Source organism: Orcinus orca, chromosome 4 (genome assembly GCF_937001465.1).
Source record: "Orcinus orca chromosome 4, mOrcOrc1.1, whole genome shotgun sequence".
In the NCBI taxonomy this organism is placed as follows: Eukaryota; Metazoa; Chordata; class Mammalia; order Artiodactyla; family Delphinidae; genus Orcinus; species Orcinus orca.
The window spans coordinates 83,515,483-83,528,754 of NC_064562.1; the positions used below are offsets into that span (position 1 = coordinate 83,515,483).

Genomic DNA, 13,272 nt, shown 5'->3' on the forward strand with positions numbered 1-13,272 from the left:
AGGAAAATAGCAATTTTGAGTAAACTACAAATTTTACCCCCAAATAATCCACATATGAAATAACTAGGACAGAGAGAATACATGATATATTCCAACCTCACAGAGATCAAGTCTGGAGGGCAATATGATTTGGGTTTGTGTTTTTAAAAAATCAACTGAGCTACTTATTATTACCAATTGTAGGCAACTGGTGGGAAGGGGGGGCAGATCTTACCATATCCAGAAATTAATAAAACACTTAAAAAAACAAATATAAATTTAATAATAAACATTATGGTCAGGTTGTTTATTAAGGAGGCAACCACACGTACAAGTTCGGCTATAGAAATGTTTTTGCAAATCAAACTTCATGTGATCTAAAAGGACCATGCATAATGTCAAAAATGGACACCTGTACATTCAATAAAAAGTTAAATATACATAGTCTAGATCATTCTAGAGTTATACAAACATCTGGGGACACATGTATCTAATTTCCTTTCAGAAAAACTTTTTTATAAAAGTGACGTACTGAGATGATAATTTTAAAAAGTATCTGACAATTATGAATGGTCCCCAGTATTACAAAATGTGATTTCCAGGGTATGAAAACCAAAAAAAGCCAACCCTGCAGAGAGCGTTTTATATTATACAAACAAGTTTTGTAGAAAAATGATCCAGCAAATGCTTGAGTTAAGAATATTTATATTTTTTCCAATTCTTTACACTTTTATTAACACACTTACAAAAAATAACATTCAAACACTGAGAAAATTAAATAACTTTGGAAGCAGAGCTCACAGCTTTCTGCTTACATATAAGTGACAATTCTGGGCTGTTGGCACAAAAAATAATCAACATTCATAAAACCCTTACTACTATATATCAAACATAAGTTAAAATCATAGGCACTAGTTTATCAAATCCACACTTCATCTGTAAGACTAACCACAGTGAATCCTTAGATTTTTCCCAAACAGAAAAATTGGCAATACACAAAGGCTTTCTAGTAAATAGGCAATTTTTCTCTTTAGGAAACTAAAAGCCAATAGTCTGTGGTAGTACAACAGCAGGTAAAATAATACTTTACCCAACTCAGATCCAAATATGTTTTTAACAAGTGATGAAATATTTTAATTAAAAAAAAATAGACATTTTTTTTCTGATGCAGCCATTTAAAAACAAAGTTAAATAACCTGAATATTCCTTTTGAAACTGATAATCTAACTTAAAAATGTAATGGGTGTTTTGTAATAGGGTTAAAATTCCTTTTAATTAGTAGATTGCAGCATTTTTTTTTCCAATGTTGCACTGAAAACTGAGACCTATTTTCTTTTGTGTATATGTGGTTTCAAAAAGAGACAGTGGCTAGTTCTTTCTTTTACTTACTTAGATTTTTACATGCGATACCCCTCTACCCGAAACAGATGCTTTATCTTCCTCTGAAAAGCAACATTTTTAAGTTCATCATCATGTGGAATTCTGGCGCCATCCTTTCCTGACCCATCCCCATCACCCTCAAATCCATGGATAAAATTTCTTCCTTGCATGAAACACCAAAATACATTAGCACTGGCATTTTGAATCTCCAGCTGTTTGTGCTAACTGAATGACTCCCTACTGGTCAAGCTAATAAAGACTACCATGGGGTCCATCATGGCAGAACAGGGGTCTTGGTTTTAAAAGTTTTATCATTCTCTCAACCTATCAACCTCAGTGCTATCCTGAATATAAGCTTCCCATTTCTCTCTCAATTTCTTTTGCCAACTTACAGAATGTCTTTGACTGATAGGAAATGAACTTATGTTCAAATATCTAAAATTCTTTAGTGACCCAGCTGCCAATATTTTAAAGCTGTTCAAATTAAATACTTAAAAACAGACTTCACCATGAAAAATGAGAAGCCCGCTGAAGAAGAAGTTTTAGTCTGGTAATAGTCGAATAAAAACCAAAATAAGTGATTTCCAAGATATACATAAGGGCCATCATAGAGCAAGTGTTTAACAGCTTAGAGTCATATGCAGTAGGTTTCATTTGTTACCAAAAAGGCAAAAAATTGATGTCAGGCAGAATCTAAAAGGGGCAGTATTTTCAAAGGATGTTTTGAAACAGTTAGTTTAAAGTGGATCGACTTAAGTAGGATTCAGTAGGCTATAATTTCCCACCACATAATAGGCTACTGTGTCAATTAATAGTAACAATACAACTGTCATTACCAGAGATTTTGTAAGGTAAGTGCATAGATTTCCCTCCCCGGTTTTATTGTATGGTTTTGTTCCAGGTTGTAAGCACTGAGGTGGTGTTATTTATATCAAGAATAAACACGCATACTACTTGCTCTTTCCCATCGTGGAAACCTGTTAATAAAAACAAGAACTCTTAGTTCTGTAACAGATGACAGCATGTGAAGAAGTTGGCTTCAATAGCAAAGGCTATCTTTCCTGAGCCAGGAGCTATAAAGTTTAGAAAGATTGTACAACTGATATTAAGCCCTTTTGGCAATCAAAACAAACACACAGAAGTCCGATGTGTCAATGCAACATGATGGATGCATGGTGTAACACTAACTTGTGGTGGTGATATGTGAGCTACACCCAAAACTTAAGATTAAACAAAATAATTTTTCTAATGAATCTGCAAAAATAACTTATAGGATTCTTCCAAATTTAGGTATCATGTTTTAAATCTCTAGCCCAGGTTTCTTCCCACCCTGCCCCCCCACCATCTCAATCTAGTTTCCTGGAGAACTAGTGAAACACTAGTGAAACATTTTAGATAAGTAGTCAGAATATTACTTCTCATTAACACAAATATTTATTGATACTATTTATACAGTAAATTAGGTTGAATGTGAAGTTTTGGATAGCTTGAATTCACCAGTTTCTTGTGCACAAAGGTACTCTCTCATTTACAAATGGGCATTTCTCTTTGGCATCCATTAGTTTTTTGCCCAGATATTGGCCTCTGTCAAATATTAAAAAATCAACCTAGTTTCTATTAAACAAAACTAAAAGTGATTCCGTGGAGAGTGATTGTATGATTACCAAACACATCTGATGTTAAATGTCATTAAAGTGCTGCTTGATCATCTCTGTCAGTTTGTGCTAATTAAGACAGAGAGGGCTGGGATTTTATAAATCCCAAGAGTCTTATCTGAACAGTCTGCATATAAAAGTTGTCTCTTAGCCTGGTGAAGGGGTATCCATGAAGCTGTGGACTCTGCATTCTTGTCTTTGCTGGTCAATAACAGCCATCTTTCCAACTGTCATCTTTCATGCTACTGTAGGTTTTAGGAGCTGGCAAGGATCTGAAATAAAGCAATTTATAAAGTGATTTGCAAGTTTTAATGGAACATTACCATTTTATCTTCCATATATATTAATTACTTTGCAGGTGGCATCACGATCCAATGTTCTAGGGCACTGCTGAGATCAAAGCTCTAAACAGCTATCAGCGCAACCATCCCACACTCAACATGTCTACAACTTTCAAGTTTCACTGGGCATCAGGTGACTGCACTAACTTCTTTTTTGTTAACATAGCCACTTGAGTAAGAGAAAAGATTGTCTTGTCTTTTCCAACTGAATGGATCACCAAGCTTATTATTTACTTATTTATTTGAGGGGCAAATTAATGAATGTGATATTAGAGGTGTAGTGTCACCATCATGAGAGAGGCAGAATGGGACAGTGCTTAAAAGGACTCTGAAGTCAGACATACTTAGAACTGAAGGTCTTACTAGCTGAAGTCTTAGGTAAATTACTTAACCTCATTAAATTTTAATATTCTCCTCTGAAAAATAGGCATAATAACAGTACCTACATGTTTAAAGCTATTGTAAAAACTAAATAAGGTACAGATATGTTATTTAGCATAGTACGTAGCAAAAAGCTGTTATACTCTATTGAATTCAGAAATGTAATATGTTATCTTAGAATAAAAGAGGTACGGGTAATTCAGTTTCAATGCTTACAGCACAAAAGCACTTTTTTCATGCAAATAAATATTTCAAGTTTAATTATATTTGACACCTAAGTTTACTGATAGTGGTAAGCACATTTCTGAAAGGTAGATGAAGACTACAGATACATGGTTCCAAACCTGGCTAGGCTCAGAATCACCTGAAGATTAAACAAACAAATTTAAAAACAGCATACCTACAGATTTTGGGCTTCATACCAGATCTACTCTCTGTGGGTAAAACTTAGGCCTCTATATTTACATAAATTCCACAGAAGATTCTGAATTGTAGTGAGGTTTGAAAACCACCCTCCTGGATTACATACTCAGATCTGATGGCTAGAAGTTTTATCTTAAATCTCATTCTAGGTTCTATTATGCTTTTAGTATCTTTATTGAATATCAATATATTCAAAATGAACAAATACCACATCCAAATGAAGTGGTTCTAACAATTTTTTCTAGAAGTTCACCAAGATACTTAGTCATGTTAGGCATCTGGGCAAATTTAACCTGTACCAAAGTGATATAATACCCCAATGTCCCAAGTGAGAATTTCTTAAGTAAGGAAAGTAATGTTTTATTCAAATTGTACTAAGATGCTAGTGGGAACCCACTAGGACTCTTGATCTTCACTATCAAATGCAGAGATGAGGATAATTCCAGTCTACCCACTTCCCTATGCTCAAGAAGATCAAAGCAGGGCATTTGCCACTTACCTGCGAACAGGCTGTGCAAGTTTGCTGCGAGGCACTGGTATACCCCCAGGAGAAGGGGCACTGGGTCTGGGCAAGCCACTTCTCATCACAGTTGTCCCTGCAGGTCTGGTTAGAGTAGTGCTGTTGATATTGCTGGGAGGATTTGCTGGGACTGTGTTCTGAACCATGGGAGGCCCAGGTGAGGAGGTGGTTTGCATGAGTTGTGTTGTTTCTTGGCTACCAGGAGAACCAGAGCCATGGTTACTAAATGCTTTTACTGGTTGCCGGAGAGCCAAAGGAGATGGTGCTGCAGGGGAGCGGAATTTGCCTGGAGAAGGTACTGTAGAATGGCAAAGAAAAATCAATGTTTTCAGTGGAAACCAAGTGCAAGTGAAACCACTGCTTTATGACTGGGCACCAGTACATCTGTATTCATGAAAACTCACTCTACAGAAATGCAAGGAATAAAGAATATTTCTAGGGAGATAGATAGATAGATAGATCGATCACTGGTAGCTCTTAAATAACCAAGTCCTTACTCAGAGGATTGCAACTATCCTTGACAACGTGTTTTAACTAGATCAGCTAGGAATCTACAAAACCAGAAAAGGCACTGCAGCATTCTGTTTTACTGTGGAAACCAACCTGAGCCATATTCTAGAGGTGAAAAAAATGCTGACTACTAGACAGCTGACTGGAATTTGAAACACACTTTCCCCTCAAAGAAACATTCATGTAAACATGTATCAAGTATCTGGAGAGTGTACCTCCAAGTCCTGCATCATCCATAGTGTAACTTATAATTTAGAAACTAAACCTGCTTCTATTGTTGTGCTTCACCAAGTAGGGAAGTTATAAATCTAGTTAGGGGCATATCAAGAGGTATATGAAGTCACAGGATAAAGATGGTACATTTTGCTGGAATGTCAATTCTACTAAGTGGTTATTTAAAATACATGTTGAAACAAATAATGATATATGAAAGAATTAAATGTACAATTTGCATTAATTTTTAAGTCAAAATAAGACTTCAAATAAATTTTATTCTTGTAGTGGTCCCTTAGCATTGTAAGTTCAGATGTCCTGGGGGACATTCATCCTTTCCTGTTTATCCTATTTGGATAAATCATCTCTGGAAGGTTTCTTCAAATGCCCATGAATGGCTATATACAATATAAATAAAAAATATTACCTTAACATGCTTTACCTAGCAAAGAACTCTGGGGTGAGGTTCAGAGTGAATTGGGCGGGGGGGAGAGGAAGGGAGGAGAGTGCAGGGGAGAAATGAATCAGAGTCACCATATTCTCTCTCAACCTCCATTAGTTTGCCAAGGATATGAGTAGAGGAAAGTTTAACTGTGTGTCAGAATCCGTAGAAACTTTAAAAAAAGGTTGGCGGGGTGAGGGGGGAGCCCAGGCACCACCCCTAGAGAATCTAGTCTGGATGGAAATCAAGATATTTATTTTAAAACCACCATAGGCACTTCCAACCATGTTGACAAAAACAGGACAGGGCTTACCCAGTTAAGATACATAAGAACAGTTTTCAAATATTGGACAACAGGCAGTACGGGACTGTAATCCCTGAGAGAGGGAAAATAAATGTGGTGAGCTCTACTGGCACCCTGGCTTATTTTTTTGGGGGGGGGGCTTGGATTATAGAGTGAGGAGGAGGATCCAGAGTAGATCAAAGTTATCTTGCTGACTTGAGAAGACTAAACTTGGAATCTGAGGGGAAGATTACCTTAGAGGAGGGAGGTGCTCCAGAAGACCTATATAACTCAGCTTAGAGGTCTGCTTGAACCTTTGCTGGAATATTGAGCTGTGCATGCACCAAGTGAAGCTCCATGACACTGGGCAAAGGAGGCCTGGAGCACTGTAAACTGAACAGTTTCCAAAGCTCATACAGGACTAGGAAACATCTGAGTTTCAACCAATTAGATCAGAGAATCCTTGTCAAACACCCAGGGCAATCAGGGGACACTCCAAAAGGAATAAACTAGTTCTAGAATAAAGCTACCCCAAATCCACTCAAACAAAACTTAAAAACAAGCCACTAAAACAGGGGTCAGCAAGCTACCACCATGGGAAAGTAAAATGCTTTTTTTAAAAAATTTTTATTAGAATATGGCAAAACTCATGTGTTTCTATATTGTCTATGGCTGCTTTCCAGCTACAAGAGTAGCTGAAAATTTACAACAGAGACCGTATCACCCACAATCCTAAAATATTTACTATTGGGCCCTTTAAGAAAACGTTTGCTGATCCCTGCTATAAAGGATTAAACTAACCCATAAAAAACTTACCTGTTTATCACAACAAAGTCTACACGATTTAAAATAAGGTAACAAAATCCAGCACAGAACATAAAACTTCACAATGTCCACTAACCAATAAAAAATTAGTAGACATATAAAGAAATAGTAAAATGATAACCAAAACTAGGATAAAAATTAGTCAAGAGAAACAGATTAAGAAGTCACAGGAATGACTGAATTACCACGCAAGGACTTTAAAAAGAACTATTACACATATGCTTAAGGATATAAAAAATATATATAAATATGAGGTAATAAAAGATTTTTTAAAGAGCTAGATAGAACTTTAAAAAAAAACATTTTTTCTATTATTATTGTTATTATTATTAGCCATGCCCTAAAGCTTGCAGGATCTTAGTTCCCGAACAGGGATTGAACCTGGGCCCCCTGCAGTGGAAGCATAGAGTTCTAACCACTGGACCGCCAGGGAATTCCCAATAGAACTTTTAAAGATGAAAAACTTATAATATATTCCAAGTGCTAAGTTCACTGGATGGGAATTAATAACAATTTAGATGTTGCAGAAGAAGAGGTAGCTGAAGACATAACAATAAGAATTATCTAAACTAAAGCATACAGAGAATAAAAAGACTCAAAAAAGAAATGAAAAAGACTCAAAAAAGAAATGATAAAGCCTTACTGATCTACACGTCAAAATCATGTGGTCTAATACATGCAACTGGAGTCCCAGATGAAAGGGGTTATAAGTGGGACAGAAAAGATTTGAAGAATGGCTGAAAATCTTCCAAACTTGATGATAACTATAAACTCAAGTATCTAAGTAGTTTAAAAAACAAACTTTTTTTTTTTTCTGACACAGACCTACTGGAGAATGGACTTGAGGATATGGGAAGGTGGAAGGGTAAGCTGCGACAAAGCGAGAGAGAGGCATGAACATATATACACTACCAAACGTAAGGTAGATAGCTAGTGGGAAGCAGCCGCATAGCACAGGGAGATCAGCTCGGTGCTTTGTGACCGCCTGGAGGGGTGGGATAGGGAGGGTGGGAGGGAGGGAGACGCAAGAGGGAAGAGATATGGGAACATATGCATATGTATAACTGATTCACTTTGTTATAAAGCAGAAACTAACACACCATTGTAAAGCAATTATACTCTAATAAAGATGTAAAAAAAACAACAACTCAGACTTCGATCTAGAGTTCTATATCCAGCAAAATTATCATTCAAAACTAACATCAAAGTAAAGACTTTTAAAGACAAACAAAATCTGAGAATATTTGTTGCCAGCAAGTCTTTCACTAACAGAAATACTAAAGGAAGTTCTTCAGGCAGAAGGAAAATGATACCAAATGGTAACCCTGATCTGCATAAAGCAATGAACAGTGCCAGGAATGGTAAATATTTTGGGAAACATAAAAGATCTTTAATAAATCATTTTTAATTTCACTAAAAGATAACTCTGTAAAATAAAACTAATAAAAACATTCTCTGTGATTTAATATAATATATATAAAGAGAGTAAAAGTAAATGATAAATGTGGCACAAAAAATAGGAAGGAATGGAAACATACTGTTCTGAGGTTCTTACATTATAAGTGAAGTGGTATATTACTTGAAGATAACTGTAATAAGTTAAATATGTACACTGCACAATCTAAAGCAACCACTTAATAAAAAGAAAAAAAAAAGAGAAAGTAAGCCAACCATGAAAATAAAATGTAATATATAAAAAGTACTCAGATATTCCAAAAGACTGAAAGCAAAGGAGAAAAGGAACAAAAATCTGAAGAGACAAAGAAAACAAGTTGTGAGACAGATTTTAAACCAACCATATTAATAACTGCATTAAACGTGAATAGTGATCACTCCAATTAAAAGGTAAATATTGCCAGTATGGACAAAAAAGCAAGAGCAACATGCTATCTAAAAGAAACACATTTTAGATATAAAGACACAGGTTAAAAGTAAAAAGAAAAAGTTACCTTATACAAAACCGATTATGAAAAAGATGGAGTGCTTACAATATCAGAAAGCAATTACCATCAGAGATAGAGTTCATAAAGTTAAAGGGGTCGATTCAGCAAGAGGACATAAGAATACTAGCTATGTATACCCCAAAACAAATATACAAAACACATGAAACAGACATAACTGAAAGGAACTAAAAAAGTCCAGAATTAGTTAGATATTTCAACACTCCCTAGTAATAGATGAAACAAATAGGTAGAAAATCAGAAAGGACAAAGACATGACCAACACCATCAATCAAGCTGACCTGACATTTATAGAACACTCCATTCAATTGGACACAGCTCAAATGTCCATCAGCAGGTGAATAGGTAAACAAATTGTGGTATATCCATACAACAGAATACCACTCAGCAACAAAGAGGAGAAAACTGCTGATAAAACAAGGATGATTCTCAAAAATTTGGCAAATCTAACTTATGGTAACTAAGCACAAATCAGATATTTGCCTGAGGCTGGGAGAACTGACTGGGAAGAAGTACAAAAAAAACTTTGGGGGATGATGTAAATGTTCGATAACTTTACTGGGCTGGCTGCATGAATGTATGCTCTTGTAATTAAATTTGTGCATTTAAAATTCCACCTGAGTAAAGCTGATTAAAAAAAACAAAACTCCAGGACTTCCCTTGTGGTCTAGTGGTTAAGACTCTGTGCTTCCCCATGCTTCCACTGCAGTGGGTGCAGGTTCAATCCCTGGTTGGGGAAGTTCTGGATGCTGCAGGGTGCAGCCAAAAAAAAAAAACAAAAAACCAAAAAAACCCCCCAAAACTCCATAAGGGGCTCTAAAGTAAGGCCATAATTGAGAATAATTATGAACCAATTGTATCTTGAATCAATTATATCCAACAAACTGTTACAGTCTCTTCTGGTAGAAAACTGAAGACAAGATGTCCACAGGATCCAAGTACCCTGAATTGCAAATTCCATGATCTTCACAGAAGTTGTTTTTTTTTTTTTACCTTACATAATCCATCTTCCCCTTTCTATAGGTGTCTATGAAAGTGTTTTCTCAATTCTATTCCCTACAGTCCCACTTTTGTCTCTGCCCAAGTTGTTTCACTGTCTTCCTGGAAGCTCACTGAATAACTGAGACTCTATGTCTAAGTTATCCTCTAGCCACTATCTAAGGGTGGTGCCTAGACCTGCTCCTTCCAGTACCAACTCCAGAAAAGCCACCTTCAGTCCTAGTTTTTTTTACCATACTTGGCAGCCTTTTGACTGGGATTTTGTTTTGGTGGGGATGCAGGTTTCAGATAGGAGGCAAGAACAGTAAAGTTCAGAGGAGGATCACTGAGTTTCAAGGAGTATTTTGGAAAAGTCTGGAGAGCTGGGGATAGACAGAAATGAGGTCAGGTTAAGAGATTCACTAAGACATTGTGAACGACAATCTAGTAGGTGAGAGACGACCAAGGAGTCCTAGGCTTCTTTCTTATGGTGACTGATGTAGAGGGTATGGTGAAATTAGGCAGATCATCTTGATGAGGCTGACAGTGTTTCATTTCTTTCTTTCTTTTTTTTTTAACAGTATTTATTTGCTTGCGCCAGGTCTTAGTTGCAGCAGGCAGGCTCCTTAGTTGCGGCTCGTGGGCTCCTTAGTTGTGGCATGTGAACTCTTAGTTGCCACATGCATGTGGGATCTAGTTCCCTGACCAAGGATCGAACCCGGGCCCCCTGCATTGGGAGCACAGAGTCTTAACCACTGCGCCACCAGGGAAGTCCCTGAGAGTGCTTCATTTCTACATCACAGCTTTATAAATACTGGAATATATCTATAATGTTTGGAATGTCTCACCAAAGCTTATCTTGAAAATAGGCTTTGTGAAAGCCTTTTCCTCTGGAAAAGCTTCTGACCACCATTTTAACTATTAATAGTTATGCCAGGGAAATGGTTGTCTCCTGAAATTTTTTAAGAACGTGAATCTCAGACTTCCACTTGGAAAATGGAATAGATGAACTTTCCCCTATTTCTCCCAGTAAGTATAATTTAAGACCTTGGACACTGTATATAAAACAGACATAAGACTGAAACATGGAGAGAAGAAGAAACACTACCCAGGAATCTTGAGATCTGAGGGATGACATGGTAATGAGTTCCCAGGATTTTCTTTTGCCTCATATATCCCAGATTAAAGCTGAAGAAGGCAGCAACCCAAAAAGATCTTTGGGTATGACAGACCAAAAACAAATCTGCTCTCTCTAGCCAAAGGACTAGGAAGAAAACTTTTAGATAACTGCTCTGCTCCAGCCAAACACCACAGAAAAAACTGTGGCACTACTGTCACCAATGCCAACAAAGGCTAGTGGGGAGCCTGGACTTCTATCCTTTTGAGACTGAACAAGGCCTACAAACACCTTATCCAGGGAGGTAAGAGAGAAGGAAGTAATGAGGTGCTCTTTTCCCTCCTCTTGGGTTGGTGTCAGAGGAGGACTAATGGAGAGTCAGGACTTTCATGATTGCTCACTGGTAGTAAGACCACCCTCAACACAGTTTCAGTGGAGACCATATGGGGAGCCAAAATTTCTACCTCCACCCAGTCGGTCCCTCCCCATTGGGTGTCAACAGGAACTGAGTGGGGAACCTGGGCGTCTATTCCCATAGCAGTAATGAAATCCCCTGCCCCATATCCACCAAATGCCTGAGTGGTGTCAGAGAAAGACATACCCTTTCATAAAAGGGTAGGTTTAAATAAGATCTAGACTCTCATAATCTGAAAATGTCCAGATTTCAATTTTTAAAAAAATTCATCATACCAAGAACCAGGAAGATCTTAAACTAAATAAAGAAATACAATCAAGAGATGTGAACACCAAGATGACAGAGACGTTAGAATTATTTGATAAAGATTTTAAAGTAGCTATCACATATAAGGAATCTAAAACAACAGTACTGAAGAACCTCGTGGCAGGGCAGTAATAAAGACACAGATGTAGAGAACAGACCTGAGAACACAGGGAGGGAAGGGGAAGCTGGGACGAAGTGAGAGAGTAGCACTGACAAATATACACTACCAAATGTAAAATAGGTGGCTAGTGGGAAGCTGCTGCATAGCACAGGGAGATCAGCTCGGTGCTTTGTGACCACCTAGAGGGGTGGGATAGGAAGGGTGGGAGGGAGGCTCAAGAGGGAGGGGATATGGGGATACATGTATACATATAGCTGATTCACTTTCTTGTACAGCATAAACTAACATAACATTGTAAAGCAATTATACTCCAATAAAGATATTTAAAAAAAATAAAGTAGCTATCATAAAATTTTTTGAATGAGTAATTCTTAACACTTGAAATATGCAAAAATACAAAGTCTCAACAAATAAATAGAAGACACAGAGAATCGGGAATCAAATGTAAATTTTAAAACTTAAAAATGCATTAACCAAAATAAAAAACTCAGTGGATGAGCTCAGTAGCAGAATGGGGGCTGGGGGAACGCCAGTGAACTGGAAGATAGAACAAAAGAAATTACCCAATTTGAACATAGAAAAAATAGACTTAAAAAAAAAAAAGCCTCCCAATGAAATAGAAATACAAGTGAAAATAAACAAATAGGACCTCATCAAACTTACAAGCTTTTGTACAGCAAAGGAAACCATCAACAAAACAAAAAGACAGCCTACAGAATGGGAGAAAATATTTGCAGATGATGTGACTGACAAGGGCTTAATTTCCAAACTATACAAACAGCTCATACAGCTCAACAACAAAAAACAATTGAAACAACCCAATTGAAAAATGGGCAGAAGACCTAAATAGACATTTCTCCAAAGAAGACATACAGATGGCCAATAGGCACATGAAACGAAACTCAACATCGCTAATTATTAGAGAAATGCAAATCAAAACTACAATGAGGTACCACCTCACACTGGTCAGGGTCACAGGGTCATCATTAAAGAGTCCACAAATAACAAGTGCTGGAGAGGGTGTAGAGAAAAGGGAACCCTCCTACAGTATTTGTGGGAATGTAAGTTGGTGCAGCCACCTTGGAAAACAGAATGGAAGTTCCTCAAAAAACTAAAAATATATCTAGCATATGATCCAGCAATCCCACTCCCGGGCATATATCTGGATAAAACTACAATTCAAAAAGATACATGCACCCCTATATTTATAGCAGCACTATTCACAATAGCCAAGACATGGAAACAACCTAAATGTTCATCAACAAATGAATGGATAAACAAGATGTGTTAAATATATACAATGGAATACTACTCAGCTGTAAAAAAGAATGAAATAATGCCATTTTCAGCAACATGGATGGACTTAGAGATTATCATACTAAGTACGATAATATAACTAAGTATGATAAGTATGATTATCAG

At 36.9% G+C, this 13,272-nt stretch overlaps 1 protein-coding gene across 3 annotated transcripts in view; it reads right to left on the reverse strand.

Moving 5' to 3' along the window:
• Window positions 1-238: 238 nt before the first annotated feature.
• Window positions 239-13,272, reverse strand: part of SLAIN2 (SLAIN motif family member 2) — an 81,405-nt gene continuing 68,371 nt past the window's right edge. For all 3 annotated transcript variants that reach the window (XM_004268289.3, XM_033425484.2, XM_012532476.3), the window contains 2 exons: window positions 4,659-4,977; window positions 239-3,286 (listed from right to left, as the gene is read on the reverse strand). In XM_004268289.3, the coding sequence (XP_004268337.1) occupies window positions 3,220-3,286; window positions 4,659-4,977 (386 nt within the window). In that variant the 3' untranslated portion in view covers window positions 239-3,219. The remainder of the gene's footprint in view (window positions 3,287-4,658; window positions 4,978-13,272) is intronic.